This window comes from Phragmites australis, chromosome 19, assembly GCF_958298935.1.
Source record: "Phragmites australis chromosome 19, lpPhrAust1.1, whole genome shotgun sequence".
Classification (NCBI taxonomy): domain Eukaryota; kingdom Viridiplantae; phylum Streptophyta; class Magnoliopsida; order Poales; family Poaceae; genus Phragmites; species Phragmites australis.
In genome coordinates, this window is record NC_084939.1 from 24,662,211 (window position 1) to 24,679,191 (window position 16,981).

The window sequence follows — 16,981 nt, forward strand, 5'->3', positions numbered from 1 at the left end:
CGGCAACAGGGGAAAACAGCCGAATAGGGATGCCGCTGGTCGGTATCTTCAGCTAGTTCGATAACCAACAGGGAGTCGAGAACCGACGTACCTATCCTCCGACGTACCCATCGCGATCTGGTGCGGTGGCCGCTTCCGGCGCCCCCGTCCCCAAGGCCACCACCGACCCCACGCCGCTCCGCCTAACGAACCTATGCGGCACCTCCTCCTCTCCCGCCTCCACCTGCCCCGCGCCCTATCCTCCGCCACCTCCCCCGCCTCCTCCGACGCCGACCTCCGCAAGTACGCCGGCTACGCGCTCCTCCTCCTGGGCTGCGGCGCCGCCACCTACTACCCCTTCCCCTTCTCGCCGGCGCCGCTCCCCGAGGACCTTCACGCCGTCTCCAACTGGAGCGCCACCCACGAGGTCCACACCCGCGTCCTCCTCCAACCGGACTCCCTCCCGGCCCTCGAGGACGCGCTCGCCACCGCCCAGAAGGAGCGCCGCAAGCTCAGGCCCCTCGGTTCGGGGCCGTCCCCGAATGGCCTCGCGCTCTCACGGGCCGGCATGGTCAATCTCGCGCTCATGGACAAGGTGCTCGACGTCGACGTGAAGAAGAAGACCGTCACGGTGCAGGCGGGGATACGTGTTGCGGAGCTCGTTGACGCGCTCCGCGAGCATGGCCTCACGCTGCATAACTTCGCGTCCATTAGGGAACAGCAGGTCGGAGGCATCATTCAGGTCTGTTGCGAATAACATCCATCTTGATACTTGCAAGGAGCTGTTTTTCTCAGTGTCTTTGATTAATAATAAGTACTAACGATTTTAGACTAATGGGAATTGACTAGAAAAGTTAGCACAAATTTGTTCAAGGTTGGATTCACCACTCTTCAGTGAAATGATCCAAATTGTGTACAAGAATACAACCACTAGGGTGTTCACATAGTACTGGTCTGCATCTGCATACTTGCCACACATTTGTTGATTGAAAAAAGGTCTCCTGTCATGCTTAGCTTCATTTCAGTGGTCAACTAGTCTAGTAGTCATTGTTGCTAGCTATTTAGTTTGTGGCTAACCTTTACCTTGATGTTTTTTTTTTAAATAATCTCACTGCACCAAAAATCCTTTAATGGACACCTCAAGGATACTGTCGAGAAAATGGTTCCACACATTTTTTATGCAATATATTGCTGAAGTTGCCTTGTGTTACTAAAGAAGCGTTAGGTAAGGATGTTAGTCAGCTATGCATGAAAAATAACAGATCCTTAGACTGACTCTGAGTATTCATGTACTGCCTCTGTGGACAACTGGGCACAATAGCTCTTTACTGCAATTTGTGCCAATTATGCTTAAGACTGGCCTCTTTTTTGTCAGCGCAGTACATAGGAACAACTCCTATCATCCTAATGCATGAAGGCTCTGGTATTACTTTGCAACTTGTGTGAATGAAGCATAAATATTAGCGCTGGTCAAATTAATCTGTTTTTATTCATTATTGAATTCAGGTTGGTGCCCATGGCACTGGTGCAAGATTGCCTCCAATTGACGAGCAAGTTATTAGCATGAAACTGGTTACCCCTGCCAAGGGGACAATAGAGTTATCGAGGGAGAAAGATTCATAATTATTTTATCTTGCTCGCTGTGGACTTGGTGACCTAGGTGTTGTTGCAGAAGTTACTCTCCAATGTGTAGAAAGACACCAGCTTGTTGAACATACATTTGTTTCCAATGCAGATGAAGTCAAGAAAAACCACAAGTAATGTTTCCTTGAGTCAATCTTTATGTAGCTGTCTTAATTAGTTTTTCTATGCAATTTTGACATTCTTAAATTCCTTCTTTTCTCCCCTTTTGCAGGAAATGGCTCTCTGAAAACAAACATAAGTACTTGTGGATTCCATATATTGACACAGTTGTTGTTGTCCAATGCAATCCTCCTTCAAAGTGGAAAACTCCAAAGTTAACATCAAAATATGGAAAGGATGAAGCTTTACAACATGTCCGTAATTTTCATGGGTAATTTGTTCTTATTCAATAGTTTTTCTTTGTATGTTTAACCTATGCTGCTGTTGCCACTTGTCGTCACCCACCTAAAAGCTCATTTGCGTCTTGTTGCCGACTTCTGAACTGGATAACTTGGTTTGAAAAGTGATATTTGACAATTCGTTTACAAATTGATGGGACATTATTCTGAACATTGTCATGTGTACATAACAACACTACCTACAGAACTCAGTAGTTTGTATAATCTGTAGGTGCTCTTTTCTGATGATTTCTGCTAAATATATTGGCGGAATGTGCTCTCTTGCTTCCTTCTACTTTGTCAATATATGAGGAAATCCTTTCTTCAGTGTAGATGATTTTATGAAAATCTTCTACTGTGATTGTTATCTTTCCCATGTTTCTGAAACATAAATCACATACATTCCGAAACGGCTTCACGACACTACTTCTTTGGAGAGTTCTGCATCTTTTTGTAAATCTCTTTTCATGCACGTCCTGTAAAACCTGGTTCACTTCTGCACTAGTTCAGTGACCAACTTGCTGGGATTTATGTAGGTTGGTATTATAATGTACTTGCCAACATCAGATGCTCGCCAAAGGAAGGAAATTATGGAGGAGTTATTCACTTACAGGAGCCTGACACAAACGAGTCTGTGGGATGGTTATTCCGCATATGAACACTGGGCCAAAATTGAGGTACACTGCTGGCTTCAAGATGTATGAAGATATATTTATGTTCTTTAGTGGGCTTTGTTGAACACCATGGTCGAAATTAATATCAGAATGGTTAATTTCAAGAGAATGACCTCTTCACTTGCACGCATAGCATTGGCTCAGCTGCTTTATTTGCAACAATTTCACGCCTACTAATTATTCTTTCTCCATTTCTCCCTAGGTTCCAAAGGTCAAGGACAAACTCACTGAACTCCAGGCCAGGTTGAGGAAGCGTTTCCCTGTCGATGAATATAACAAGGCACGCATGGAGCTGGACCCCAACAAAGTTCTCTCAAATGCAAAGGTAGAGAAGCTGTTGCCAGTGTTGGAGCCTGTTCACCAAGCAAAGTAACGTGTGCTGAAGAGTGAAGACGGATAACTTTTCGTTCTGTCATTGATACTTAATCAAGAGCGTACGCTACCATCCTGTGCTGTTGGTGGTTTACAGACATGCAGAGTTATGATTTTTTTTTCCTTTCTTTTTTTAGGATAATTCTGAGGTTTTGTTGGTGCCTCGGTGGAGATAGGTTTTGGACTTCAAGTGCTCATCTCGTTGTTCGGTTATGACTTATGAAGTGATACTACGATCCTATCAAATCAAGTGGGATAAACATTTGGCAGTCGAAATAAAGTAAGAGAAAAATAAATTGATAATTCAATCTGTAGCAGGAACAAACTAAAACTTTTGACTGATCATTACTATCCTTTTTTAATTCTATTCTATTCTGTATTTAGCACTGGAAGGAAGTCCGGTTCCAAATCTTGCTATAATTATTCTCTGTTCCATTTGACCTGGACACGTCCCCAATCTTGAAGGGTTTTCAAGGGGCTCAATTTGCCCACAGACGGCGTGACCAAAGGATGGCAACACAAGGAACAAGTACGTTTAACATAATTAATCTATGTTGATAAAAGGAGGGTTTGTCCATCGATATGTTATCCATTCATTAAGTCGAACTTCACTGAAGTAGCATGAAACGGAAACATGTGCAGCAGCAAATGCAAGAAAATTAACTTAAACTCTTAAAGTGGGCAAAATTTGCCATGAGATAACAAATTGGATCAGCAAGAATGTTGAAATCTTTCAGAAACTTTCCAATTGAAGGAACCAATGCACATAAACATAAAGTAATATGAAGCCAAAGAAGAGATCAACATTGAGCAGTACAATCAAAATAAAACGACAGCCCTAGCCTTGTCGTAATTGCCGAACCCCTGTGTCACCGGAAAAAACTAAAATCGAAAAAAGAAGGCGACCACCGACTCCAGCTAAACTCGACCCCTCCCTGTCGGTCTTCGGCTCGCCGGCGGCATGTTCTACAGTGAGGGACCCATCCCTGTACAGATCTGCTACTAGTATCTTAGTTTCTAGAGTTTTTGGAGCTTTTCCTTCCGATTTCGCCACCTATCGCCGCTGTTCGGTGGTGATTTGTACGATGCCGACGCCGGTAAGGAGCTCTGTTTATGTCTTCCTTTAAGGGTCTAGGCGTGATGCCTTCGCTTTCCGTCGTCGGGCCTCCCCCGGCGCGCGTGTATCTTTTCTTCCCCCTTCTTTTTTTCTCTTTGGCTCTGGATCTTGTTTGGCCTCTTGGAAAATCAAAGGTATATGTTGCCATGGCTACAGATCAACTTCATCTCAGTTCTTGGTGGCGTTTGGAGTTGCCGGGTCGATCGCAAGCGGTGGCTCTTGCTGACCCCCGACCGAAATCCACCTCAACCTCCGTCTCCCTGAAGCTTCGAAGGCCAAAGCGCTCCATCTCAAGGGCTATTAACTATTTGTCATCGTTACCAGTGACGTGTTCTCAAATACCATCCTACCGAAAAACTTTAATAAATACCATTGGGGCTCACTGTACACTTCATAATTTACTACTCACGCAACCAAGAGTGGACACGTGTCTCATGGATCCCACTGCCGACGTGGCAAGGGCTGCAAAATGACCATTTTGCCCCTCACCTCTCTGCTCTTCCACACCGTGGCCTCCTCGAGCGCAGCCCATCCGCACTGCCGTGCCATGGCCCCGGTCTGCGCAAGGCCGTCATGTCATGCCGCTGTGCTGGACCTTCTCTCCGACGCCCATCCCCTCTATCTCCGGCCTTCTCCTGCATCGCGCCTCCATCTTCCCGCCGCCCGACCTCAAGCCGAGCCGTAACCGTCGCGTCGCGTCGCGCCATGCTCTGGATGCTAGCGTTGGTGCCCCAGTGTCGCGCATCCGCTCGCAGTTGGTCGAGCAAGCCGAGGGACGCATCCGGGTTGCAGGTCCCCACGACCACTGTGGCATTGACTATGGCCACGTCAGCATCGACCTGGCAGGTGTCGGCCCGCGCCAGGGCGGGGACGGAGGAGGAGTTGAAGTCCTCGCTGGTGGGGAGGAGCGAGTCATCGGGGACGAGGAAGGTGGAGTTGGGGAGGACCCGTGAGAGCGAGGTGGTGATGGCGGCGGAGGACTGGAGCCATGGGTCGAGCGGCTGGCAGGTGACGGCAACGACGAGGACGGCGTGGACGAAGAGGGAGAAGCAGACGTTGCTGGCCGCCTTGATGAGCGACTGCGTGACGGGGACCTTGGCGATGGAGGAGGAGGCACGGCGGCAAAGAGGGGGGGAATCCTCGCCGCCGTCAGGGGCATCGTCATGGTCGGAGGAGGACATCTTGGATCTGTGAGAGTGGGAGTGCAGGTGAGATGGCATGCGCCCTGGCGGCCGATGGAGAAGGGGAGCCAATGAGCTAGCGCAGTGGACGAAGAAGGGAAGGGAGAAGAAGAAGGGCATTTCAGTCAATTCACCCTCATGTCAAGAGGAATATTCCTCTAAGATGCTGCCACGTCAGCGAAAGTGACAAAGTATCTATAATCCAGTAGGCCCTAATAGCAATTTATCGAAGTTTTTTGGTAGAATAGTATTTGAGAACATACCACTGATAACGATGATAAATAGTTAATTGCCTCCATCCTCTATCTCATACCTAAGGACGTCGGCAAGCACGGCCGTGTAGGTCCCGAGATCTACTCGGGTGGAGCTTTCTTGTAACATCCCAATTTTAGCCAAATCTAAATTTCAAAATCTGTTCAAATAAAACTTTGTAAAACCATCTCAAAAACATTTCCAAATCCTTTCCCCTTTCTTTCTCCCTCCCGGCACGCCCCCTTCTTTCCCTTCCTCCCGCCACGCGCGCACATCACCGGACTGTCACTCCCGCGTGCGTCGTGGACCCTGCCGAGGCCCCCACCTGCCTAACCCCGGCAAGTTGCTGTGCCGCCCTTACCTTGCTGCCCCCTCTCTCTTCGTCCAATCACCGAGCACAGCATCGCGGAGACCGAGCACAGCGCACGGGCGTGAACTTCCCGCGTACGACGTCCGTTCTTCCCGCCGGACGCCGTCCTCGCTCACCCCCTCCCCCCTCGACCGCTGTGCCTACGCGCGCCCGTGGAGGCCTGCAAGCGTTGACGCGGGCCCGCCCTACTCCAAAGCCGCACGCCTCGACCGTGATTCGCGGCCCTCTGCGGCCCTCGCCCCTCCCTCCTCCGCCTATAAAAGGCCAGCCCAAGCCACTCCACTCCCCACAACTCGCCACCCACACCGATCCGGTAAACCTCTCCCCATCTCCCTCCTTCTTCCCCCTCACCTGAAGCCACAACGAGAGAAATCCCGCGTACCTGGGCTCTTTCTTCGCGAATCCACTCCACCATGGGGTAGATCCGGCTACCCCCGCTCCATCTTGCCAGTCACCGGAGCTTCTCCCACCTCGGCATGCTGCCGGCCACCACTGCCCATCGCCATTTTCCTTCCTCTGTCTTTCTTCCTCTCTCTGTGTTCTCACGAAACGAACCAAGCGAGCTCTGTTCTGAGCCTTTGGAACCAGCCAAGTATCCTTATCCTTTCACCAACAGAGCCAAGCCAACCAGTGGAGCCATTCCCTCTATGAGCTGACCCAACCAACAGAACCACCGTTCTTATCCAAGTGAGAGTCACCATAGAGCATGAGCCAAGCCACCATACCAACCTGAGCCAAGCCACAAGACAAGCCGAGCCACCAGAGAAATGAGCTGAGTCAAGGAATATTCCAGGAATATCATTTTTCGTTTTCCCGAATTAATCCCTCGACAAATCTTCCGAAGCACATTTCTCCTCCGTTTCAACTCCGATTTCGGTGATTCTTTCACCAATATTCATCTAAATTCAAACTCTACCTTTTCATACCATTTCATATTTATTCCAAATTTACTTATATTTTATTTGTATTTATTTGTGTGTATGCTCTGTTGTATGTCGCGAGTAGACGCCGGAGAGTTCATCGAGGAGGAGCTGGTGCCGGGATCCCAGGAGTTCGAGCAGGACCCCCTCGAGGACTTCAAAGAAGGCAAGTCTCAATCCGTTTCCCTTTGACCATACTAAACCCAGTTTTATCAACACCACCCGTAGAAGCCGTTTTACTCCGATAAATGCATGCAGTATTATTAGTTGGCATATTTTAAACTGTTGATCTAGTTATAACCTCATGCAGTTTAGCCAGCTATTTGTGTTTATCCCGTATGCTTAACCTTATTAAACTTAGGACCTCGCCTTAGCGGATTTACTTATGCTTAGACGATCACCTTGTTATTAGCATGCTTAGGATGATACTCTTTATGGTTACGTCATACTTATCATATTTAGCTTTTCAAAGGTATAAAACTTGGTGTTGGTGTCGTGTGGGTTTCGGTTGGGTAAAACAATGTTTGCTGTTGATGTTAATATCTGAGTTGGGGTTAGAGCCGGGGCAAATCAGGGTTCCTTTGGGAACGCCTAGGGAATTGAGGCGCTGTTCGCGTGACAGGCTTTGGATTGGGTGCTGTCCTTGTGGCAGACTCCATGTGTAGATGTTTGCCTTGGCTCGCTTAAGGACCGAGTTGATGTGACATCCTACCTAGTCTTTACAGTACAGCCACTCGACCCCGCAGGACTTAGCCCAAGTCCCACCAGCTAGTCCACTATCGTCTGTAGGCAGGTGAGCAGCGGGAAACCATGGAGCAGATGCAGGTGGTGCAGGCTTGGTGACCCGGTTGTAGGCCTAGCCAAAGGTCATGAACCCCTGGTTAGCTCCCGTAGGCGGTTAGTGTGACGATGCTGTGTTTGGTAATAGCTTTGTTGCGTCGCACTTTCCACGACGGTGGAATGTTGTCGAACTCAGCTTGTGGGAAAAGTGTATAAACTCTGCAGAGGTACAACTATTCGAATAGCCGTATCTACGGTCATGGACGAACTATGGTTCGATCACAGCAACTAGCATGGGTTGCGTGCGTTCCCTTGTGAGTGTGTGGGCAAGGTGTGCCTGGTTTTGGAACTTAGGCCCGGTCGTGTGCCGTGGGTTGCTGTGGACGGGGTGTCCAGTAACATTAAAACTTGGAAAAACCTCTTTATGATTACTGATGTCGTCTTCCTAAACTTGCTTTATATAAAAGGAACCTTGCATGTGTAAAACATAGTTTTCTGCAAAACATAACCTTACAGCTTATCCTTGTCATTCTCATATGCATGTATTTATACCCCTACCGTAGAGTAAGGGTTGGGACTTGCTGAGTACTTTTGTACTCACTTTTGCCTGTGCTTTCAGAGGATGACTCGGGCTTCACCGAGGCAGACGGTGAGGCAGACGAGTAGGCTTGGTCGCGTTCACACCCGAGTTGCCTGTGGAGTGGCGTGCTCGTCATGCTGTCTTCGCTGTGTACTCTGTTGTCATGGGCCTATGTTATATTGCACTGCTGTATGGTGCTCTACTGTCTGTTTAGTTGGTGGCGTATATTTACCACCCCTCGTGTTGTATGACTGTGATGACATCTGTTGTAAGACTTTTATTTACCAGCGACTGATCCAGGGACTGGTATAATAATGGTTTTTAAGCACCGGGGATAACCCGGGGCGCTTCATTTCTCGATGGTGGACTGGATTCCATCCCCATCAGTGCAGTAGCTGTCGTGACAAAGACCTAGATGTAATTCTGAGTTTCTTTAGTGTGCTTTATGTAAATTTTAAGGGCCTTTATGTAACTTCAAGTTTCTTAATTGCCCTTGCTGTAAAAGAGGCTTTGTACCGAATCTTCCAGAGCTAATGAGAAACTACTAGACTGTTTGGGCGTATTTCCTTCAAAAAAATCAAAATAAAACATTACTAAATTGTACATAAAATGCGAAGTGCATAGAATAAACGATGTGAGGTGCATAACACAAAAGATGGGAAATAAAAGCATTAGTGTAAAACACACTAAAAACTTATCTTATTTCAAACATTCGTTTGACAATGCCTTGCAAAAGATCCTAAACAATCCAAATATCATAAGAAAATGGCAAATTCCTTCGAGTGTAGGAAAATAGAACACTAGTCTCGAATAGATCCTGGCGCACGCATAAGGGCCTAGAACACTGAGTTGCAGGCACTCTCTAAGTCCCAGTTAGTTTGTGGCCGCTATTTTCACCGTCATGCGATTAAAAAGGTCAACACTAAGTTAATTGACAACCAAAATGCACTGAGATTATACTCAAATTCAAATAGAAGACATGAACACAGTTTATGGAAGCACCAACTTTAGACAAAAAAAGAGAATAAGGAATACATGCCACAGATGCTTGTTTGGTATGTTATTTCCGGGTTGGTTTCCTATATTCAGAATGTTAATTGAAATTTCATATAAACCAAAAATATGTACCATGTACCTCCCTATAGAACTCTAATTATTCATATGCTTTTGATTCATTATTTGGCATGTTTTCCATGCCTACTAGGCAATATGTACATTGCTAGATTTGTTTGTCAAGCTGAATTCCAGATCGAGCATATTCATCTCAGTTTTGTTTAAAAGCAACTATTCCATGGATGCAATTTGTATCACAGGCTTTAGCAAGCTTATATGTTTGTAACTTTGTATCAATATCAATATGAATTAGTGTGTTCAATCATAATTGGATTGACTTTCTGCGTAATTGAGTTGTCAACATGATGTGATATAAGTAACAAAGTGGAAATTCTACACCAAGGAGTCATGGCATTATGAGAAGCAATAAAACTGGATGGTCATGTATAATACATTCTTCTAAAAGTATGAAAGGTGATCATTGATAGAATTAAACGAACTAAGATAATTTGATATGGAGAAACAACAAATGTAACAACGGCATGATACCTTTTTATTAACTATAATACCAGGGCTATATGGGTGCCCACACACAGGGTAGTTAGTAGAAAGCTAATATTTTATCAGGACATAAGGTAGGTGGTAATATAACGAATGATACGAGAAAACATGAACCTCTTGGGTGTGGGTTTGACAGTTAGAAGCTGTGCCTAGCGCAGTTGGCAAGAGCACATTGTTGCACCCACACCACCCACATTTGAGACCCGATTGACATTGGTTCTCACCAGTTTTACAGTCAAGATCTCCCTTACCGTATTTCCTAAAAAAAAAGGGTTTGACAATTATCCCTAGTGCGGGATCATTGGGTCTCGTGCTGCAACGACACCAAACACATGGAGTGGCTACTGTAAGGTCCGTTTTATTTCTTTGATTTTGACAGAAAAGATCTACAGCGTGGTTCGACATGTACAGGCTCATCTGTAAAGCGCATGGGTCGGATTGGCGCTGCATGTAGCAAGCATATCAGTCAAGACTGCAATACAGTACAATAGAGATGTATTGTCAAACGAAATGGTATTAACATATTGACATTTGAAATAGGGAAGAAGTTTATTTTTCGTCACTCAACTATCAGTGCAGTATAATTTTCATCCCTGAAATTTAACATCAGAAATTTTTAATCCTCCAACTTCTAAAACCGTTGGATTGCTATCCCTCAGCTAATTAATGTGCATAAATCCCCTTTCCATGAACTCAACAAAGATTTGAAGCAACAAATTTCTCAGTTCACAATGGAACAAAGGAAGGAAACACAGGATACAGTGAAGCCTGATTTGGAAGAAGCAAGGCGGAATTCCCATGCTAGTGCGGCTTAGCTTTCAACACCTCTTGAACTTACAGCAGTTCATGGATTGTTCGGCCATCCTCCCGGTGAGCTCAATGGCGCCTCGAGTCTGAGCTGGGAGAAGAAAGAGATACAGGCGCTGATGTGTGGGCCAAGGTCATCTGTTGAGGTAGGCATGGAATAGGAGGGGCAGAATTGATGATGTGGCTACCACATCAGTAAAAACCACTCACGAAAGCAGCATGAGGACGTGATTTGCGGGGACGAGTTCCCCGTCTGTTTAGAAGATGGGGGACGAGTTCTATCTGGTACTGAAGATGAGGGACTAAAAATAAACCGAATGAATATTTGAGGGACCAAAAATAGATTTTTTTTCCTTGAAATAAAGTAAGAGGAAACATAATAGAGATTCCATAACTTGGAACCTTTTTGGTCAGAGTGTTTACACAGCCCGATCTACATACTCCTTGATGTCTAGGAGGTAAATCTGTACGAATTTTTTAAAGCTAATATGGAAGGCTTTGGCACCGTCGGAATGTAAATTTTTTGCTTGCCTCATGGTACAAAACAGAATCTAGACCGTGAATCACTCACTCGCATGGATTAGCCATGCAATCATGTATGTGTCTTATGCAAGCACTCCTAAGAGACTTGCCTCCATTTGCTTGCAGAATGCCCCTTTGCCAGAAGGATCTGGAGAAGACTATCTCAAAAATTGAGGCAGCCAGCCATCCTCCCTGAGGCTTGGCCCCTCTTTTCCTCGGTCCTCGACTGGTGATCCTCAGTGGTAAATTGCATCCCTCGTCAAGAAAGGCAATGAGGATGCTCACAATGCTAGTCTCTTGGGAGATTTGGAAGGAGAGAAACAGACGCACCTTCGATAGTGCTGAGAAATCGGATGCTTGGGTTTTAAGTGAGGAAGCTGAGCTCTGGATTTTTTGCCAAGGCACGTCATTTAGGACGCTTTATGTCATAAGAATAATCTATGTTGTCCTTTTTCTTGTTCTCTGGGTGCAGGGTCTGTCGGTTCTTGGTGGACCCCACCTAATTATCTTGTACTTTAGCCTGTCGGGCTTTTCCTCCTTTTAATACATATTGACTGCTCTCCTACCAATTACATTTCAAAAAGTAAGAGGAAACATATGGATGATTTAATCTGTATCAGGAAAAAAACTAGTTTTTTTTTTTGCAGGGAGGAAATAGCTAGAATTTGACTGATCCCTACTGTCCAATTTTTTTTCTCTCGAATGCGTAGGAGAGCTGTGTGTCATTTCATTAAGAAGAAAATGTACCAAAAAGTACAATACCACACACGACCCCACAAACCTAGATCATATAGTACATACACGCCACACAAGAAATGACAATGACCCAAGCTCTAAGACATGAGGCCCTAGAGAAGGCTCCGAAGGTCCCAGAGCCCCGACTGCACACCACAAGGCTCCCTCCTCTTCTACTGTCTGCCCTACCAAGTTCACACTTGGCACAACACCGTTGAAAATGCAACCATTGTGGTGCTTCCATAGCTCCCATGCAACTAAGATTATCAACGTATTAAGGCCTTTTCGATGTTGCTTATCTGATAGCTAATCCCGTTGTGTCGGGTTGGGGAGCCAGAACCTGCTGGCCAAGTTTCTGCAGTACCATAAACCACACTTCCCTCGCAACCACACAAGAATTTAGAAGGTGTTGGATGGTTTCGTCAATTTGATCGCATAGAGGGTAGGACCCTCGATGTGGCAGCCCGTGCTTGGCTAATCAGCTGGCTATCCAACAATAGTTAAGAACAGCAAGCCAAAGGAAGAACTTACAACGAAGTGGTGTCCAAGTCCTCCAAACGCGCTTCCAGGACGCGAATCTGATGGACCCAACCAAAAAAGTGTTATAGGCTAATTTGCTTGTGTGGACACCCGAACCTAATAGCTTCCAAACATGTTGATCTTGCACCCCTTGTTGTAGATTGACTTCTTCTAACATATCTCATAGTTGAAGGTACTCAACAATTGCATTCACAGAGAGATGTCCTTTGATATCAGCCACCCATTTTCTATTGTCCAAAGCTTCACTAACAATTCAGTGATTGATTGCTCGCCGTGGTACAAGGGCAATAAGATTAGGAGCCACTTCTGCAATTGTTTTACTAGATAGCCATCAATCAGCCCAGAATTTGGTGTTGGATCCATCACCAACAGAGGTTACCATGGCCATGGCGAACAAGGCTCTCGCATTTTGATGAACTTGTACCTACAACTCTACCCATGGTCGAGTTGGGTCGGTCTTTTGCAGCCACAACCATCTTATACGGAGTGCCCAGCCAAGTGAGGGCAGATCATGAATACCCAGCTCGATATTGAATTGGGCGGCATACACGTTGCCAAGACACCAAACAATTACCACCATTAGCCTTTTCTCATCCTTTCCATAGAAAACCCCAGTCTCTTTTTTGTCGATCACCTTGATCACCTATTTGGGGATGTCCATGGCAATCATTTGGTACATAGGTGTCGTGGTAAGGACGACACAGACCATGATCAACCTGCCTACCCGATTCATCAATGAGGCTTTCCATCCCGGCAGGTGGTCAGCGACTTTGTCAACAACCGGTTGTAACACGGCTTTTATAAGTTTCTTGACCTACAAAGGGAGACCCAAATAAGTACATGGGAAGTTTTTTTACCTTGCATGGGAGGAGCTCTTGTATGATAGATAGCTCATCATCCTTACATTGAATCGGCATGACAGATCACTTGAAAATATTAGTCCGGAGTCTCGAAGCCTCACCAAAGATGTGCAACACTTCTTTTATCAAGATCCAAGTCCTCCACAACCGACCGAAAAAACAAGACCACGTCGTCAGCATACAGAGATACCCAGTGCTATAAATCCTGAGATGAAACGGGTTTTAGGTGGAGGGGGAAACATTTATCCGATTATTTTAATCGGTATCGGGGTTTTAGGTGGAGAGGAAAAAATTTATCCGATTATTACATTTGTGCCATTATGCTGCAATGAGCTCGGAATATTTTTGTGCTAAGATTGAATTCTAATTTGCTAATCTTTTTAGGAAAAGCTTATTCCCCCATGTTAGGATCCTATGACTTCACCTTTTTAAAGTTATTGTGACTTCACTCTAAACCGAAAAATATTACATAACTAAAAAAACGTTGAATTAATTATAAAACCGAAAATATTATATAACTAAAAAAATATTAACTCCAGTGAAACTAAGATTTAATATTAGACGTTAATCATAAATTAGATGACTCTTGAGGTAAAATCACCTACGTAGGTTGAAGTCAGATGATCCTGATACCCTCCACCAAAAACCCCAATACCGAAGAGCAGATAACCCACACACTGACACACAACGAAGAGGTAGAAATGAATCAATTCGTCCCCTCCCAGCAATCGGCGCTTGCCATGGACTCGGCGGAGAGCACGGCCGCCTCCGCCGCACTCGCACCTGACGGCGTCGCCGCGGCGGCGGTTGACAGCTCCGTCGACGACGACGTCGTCCCCGAGGTAGCCGGCTGCATATCGTCGATGATCGACCGCGGCGGCAGCGTGGAGAGCCATCGCCTGTTCCTAGCGCAGCGCACCGCGCTGGAGATGCTCCGCGACCGCGGGTACAGCGTCCCGGAGTCCGAGCTAGCCCGCACCCTCCCGGAGTTCCGCGCCTGGTGGGCCGACAAGCCCGAGCTCGAACGCCTCGCCTTCTCTACCACCCTCGCGTCCGACCTCTCCAACAAGGTGATTTTTTTTTTTGGATTCCTTTCCCCAAGATATCGATATCATGATGTGCTTTTATATGTTCTTCCATTAGGGTTAGATTCCTGTTCTAGCTCGCGATTTTAAACTGCATTCTTGTCCCAACCATCAGGTCTAGCTTTATACACATGATGACTAGGGACCTTCCCACAAGTGATCGTTACTCATTGTTCTAGAATCCAGTTGTGCCGAGACATGCGTGGTGGCCGAAGTATTCCAAAATTTAAGAGCTAGGGAGAAATAGGGGTATCAGTTCTTTCTTACCCTTTCGCCACTGGTTCATCCTTTCTGTTTGTTCATGTTAGGTGGGGCTGTCTGTACGGTTAGGAAGATTATTGTTCTTGTGGTTATGATTGTCAGGGTTGGCACCATCGTGCAAATGGACGGCTCAATTGATTATGTGTCTAGGAAAGTTCAATGACTCCATACATACTTTTAGTATGAGTGCTTAAATCTCTTATCTTTTTCATGCATAATGTTATTTATTGTTTTATCATCATCTTTTTAGTTGGATCTTGTAGGTTTCATCTCTAGCCTACCCCAACTTGCTTGGGACAAAGGCTTTGTTGTTGTTGTTATAATGTTATTTATACCATTTGTTCTTGTTGCAAGTGAGTAAAAGATACGTCTTAACTATGCCTTACGCAGGTGAAAGTTGTCTTCTGTCCACCCGAGCCAGTCAAAATCGCAACTATCCGGGAGATATATAACGGAACCAAAGAAGAGAATTTGTCTAGACTGATTCTGATATTGCAGAGCAAAATAATGTCTAAAGCCAGAGAATCTATCAAGGAGATCTTTGCATTTAAAGTCGACATATTCCAGGTTAGGTTTGTGTAATCTGTTGATGGATCTTCACATTTGTTTAATTTCTGTAAGTAAAGAACAAAGTTGACTCTTTGGGTTGTACATACAATGCCCATCCCTTAAGTAAATAACAGCAAGTAACTTCTAGTTACTATCCGCACAATGAGTGATGATACTGGCTGTAATGGTTTATTGGTTAGCATCTGAATTCACTTTATGTTTTCTCTGCAAATTGTACTCCTAGTATAAAATATTTATTCACAACATCATAACTTTCATCATCTAAACTTGGTATTTTACTGTTTTATGTAATATTAATATTCGACAGTCTACATATTCGAATTGATGTGCTTTTCAAATAGTAGATCACAGAATTACTGGTAAACATTACTAAGCATGTCCTGAAGCCCAAGCATGAAGTGTTGACTGCAGAGGAGAAGACCAAGCTCTTGAAGGAGTACAATGTGGTGGATTCACAGGTATGTTTCTTTATTATTTGTTAATGTTACTTCATAATTTCTTACCCTTTTTATCATACTGACACTGGAAGTCATGGTGATATGTGAGTTATGTAACCTTCTTTTGTGACATCCTGTGGAATATAATTCTTTCCTCCACAATACAACCTTGTGCTGGCTGTTGACTTGTTGACTGTTGGTTTCATGATACCTGTTGAGTTGCTGTAACACCATGATTTCTGCACTAGATTTGGTTTGCAACACCAATGTGGCTATCAGGGATACTGCGATTTCTAGTGTGCTGGGATGTGATAATGGAGATAATTGATAACCATGAAACCTGCTAAACATGCTGAGTGCCCTAGTCTCATAGATGTGTCATGCAATTTGCTGAATTCCATCATCTTTTTGTTGTGGTTTAAAATGGTGTTTTGTTGTGTGTGTACAGTTCTCATTAAAATGGAACTTGATGGTGTTTGAAACATATAGTCCTCCCATATTTTCTTAGTTACCTTTAAAGATTTGCTTTTATCAGGTTGAGACATTAAATGGAGTGTTGTTATCATATATTAGAAAACTTATCTAATTGCTATGTAAAATTTCTTTCACCTTCTATCCATGTGGGGTTATTTATTGATATCGGCAGTCTCCTTACAAAGTGGTATGCCTATAATTAAAAATATGTCCATGATATGCTTATTGTTTTTGTGGGGGATACTGCATTTTCTTTATTTTGGTTGGAGAATTCTTAACATGCTTGAAGTGGAAAATCACACTTGTTACTACCTTCTTTGCTTCAAATTCTCTTTGATATAGTTATCTAGTATTTTTTTATACCACTTTGCTGAAATTGGTGCATGTACCTTACAGTTGCCTCGCATGCTGGAGACAGATGCTGTTGCTCGCTACTATGGCCTTGGCAAGGGAACTGTTGTTAAAGTTACATATGACAGCGAGCTTACCGGGAACCATGTGACATACCGATGTATTTTCTGAGAGGTCCATGTGTATTTTCTGAGCTGTTAGTGAAAACTATCTCGTGGCTAATGTTAGTACCCTAGCATGTTGACGAAGTTTGTCGTAAGCTGTTAGTAAAAACCGCCTTGTGGCTAGCCTAGTATGATGTTGTGTGAATGCTGTTTGCCAGACTATGCTGAGTGGTGTTAGAAAACTTAACTTAGTCCCCACATCTGGTAATCAGTTTCAGATGTTACTTGGGAAATTTGGCAAACCATGTGTGCCCATGTGTGCAATGTCCTTTTGTCACAGCAGTCCTATAAAAATTAAAACGTTCTGTAGAATCA

At 44.9% G+C, this 16,981-nt stretch overlaps 1 protein-coding gene and 1 pseudogene across 1 annotated transcript; both read left to right on the forward strand.

Moving 5' to 3' along the window:
- The first annotated feature begins 6 nt into the window (after positions 1–6).
- LOC133900534 (L-galactono-1,4-lactone dehydrogenase 1, mitochondrial-like) lies at positions 7–3,241 on the forward strand (annotated as a pseudogene).
- Positions 3,242–13,962: 10,721 nt separating this feature from the next.
- Positions 13,963–16,981, forward strand: LOC133900547 (DNA-directed RNA polymerase V subunit 5A-like). The gene is made up of 4 exons (XM_062341723.1): positions 13,963–14,394; positions 15,061–15,237; positions 15,585–15,698; positions 16,548–16,981. The coding sequence occupies exons 1-4, from the start codon at positions 14,026–14,028 to the stop codon at positions 16,671–16,673; spliced, it is 786 nt and encodes a 261-aa protein (XP_062197707.1). The 5' UTR covers positions 13,963–14,025; the 3' UTR covers positions 16,674–16,981.

What these genes read in the sequence shown, in the direction of transcription:
- LOC133900547 (XM_062341723.1), top strand. Translation starts at nt 14,026, where the DNA reads ATGAATCAATTCGTCCCCTCCCAGCAATCGGCGCTTGCCATGGACTCG. An exon ending in TTAAAGTCGACATATTCCAG is followed by an intron (nt 15,238 to 15,584) that starts GTTAGGTTTGTG and finishes TTCAAATAGTAG; the next exon opens with ATCACAGAATTACTGGTAAA. An exon ending in ACAATGTGGTGGATTCACAG is followed by an intron (nt 15,699 to 16,547) that starts GTATGTTTCTTT and finishes TGTACCTTACAG; the next exon opens with TTGCCTCGCATGCTGGAGAC.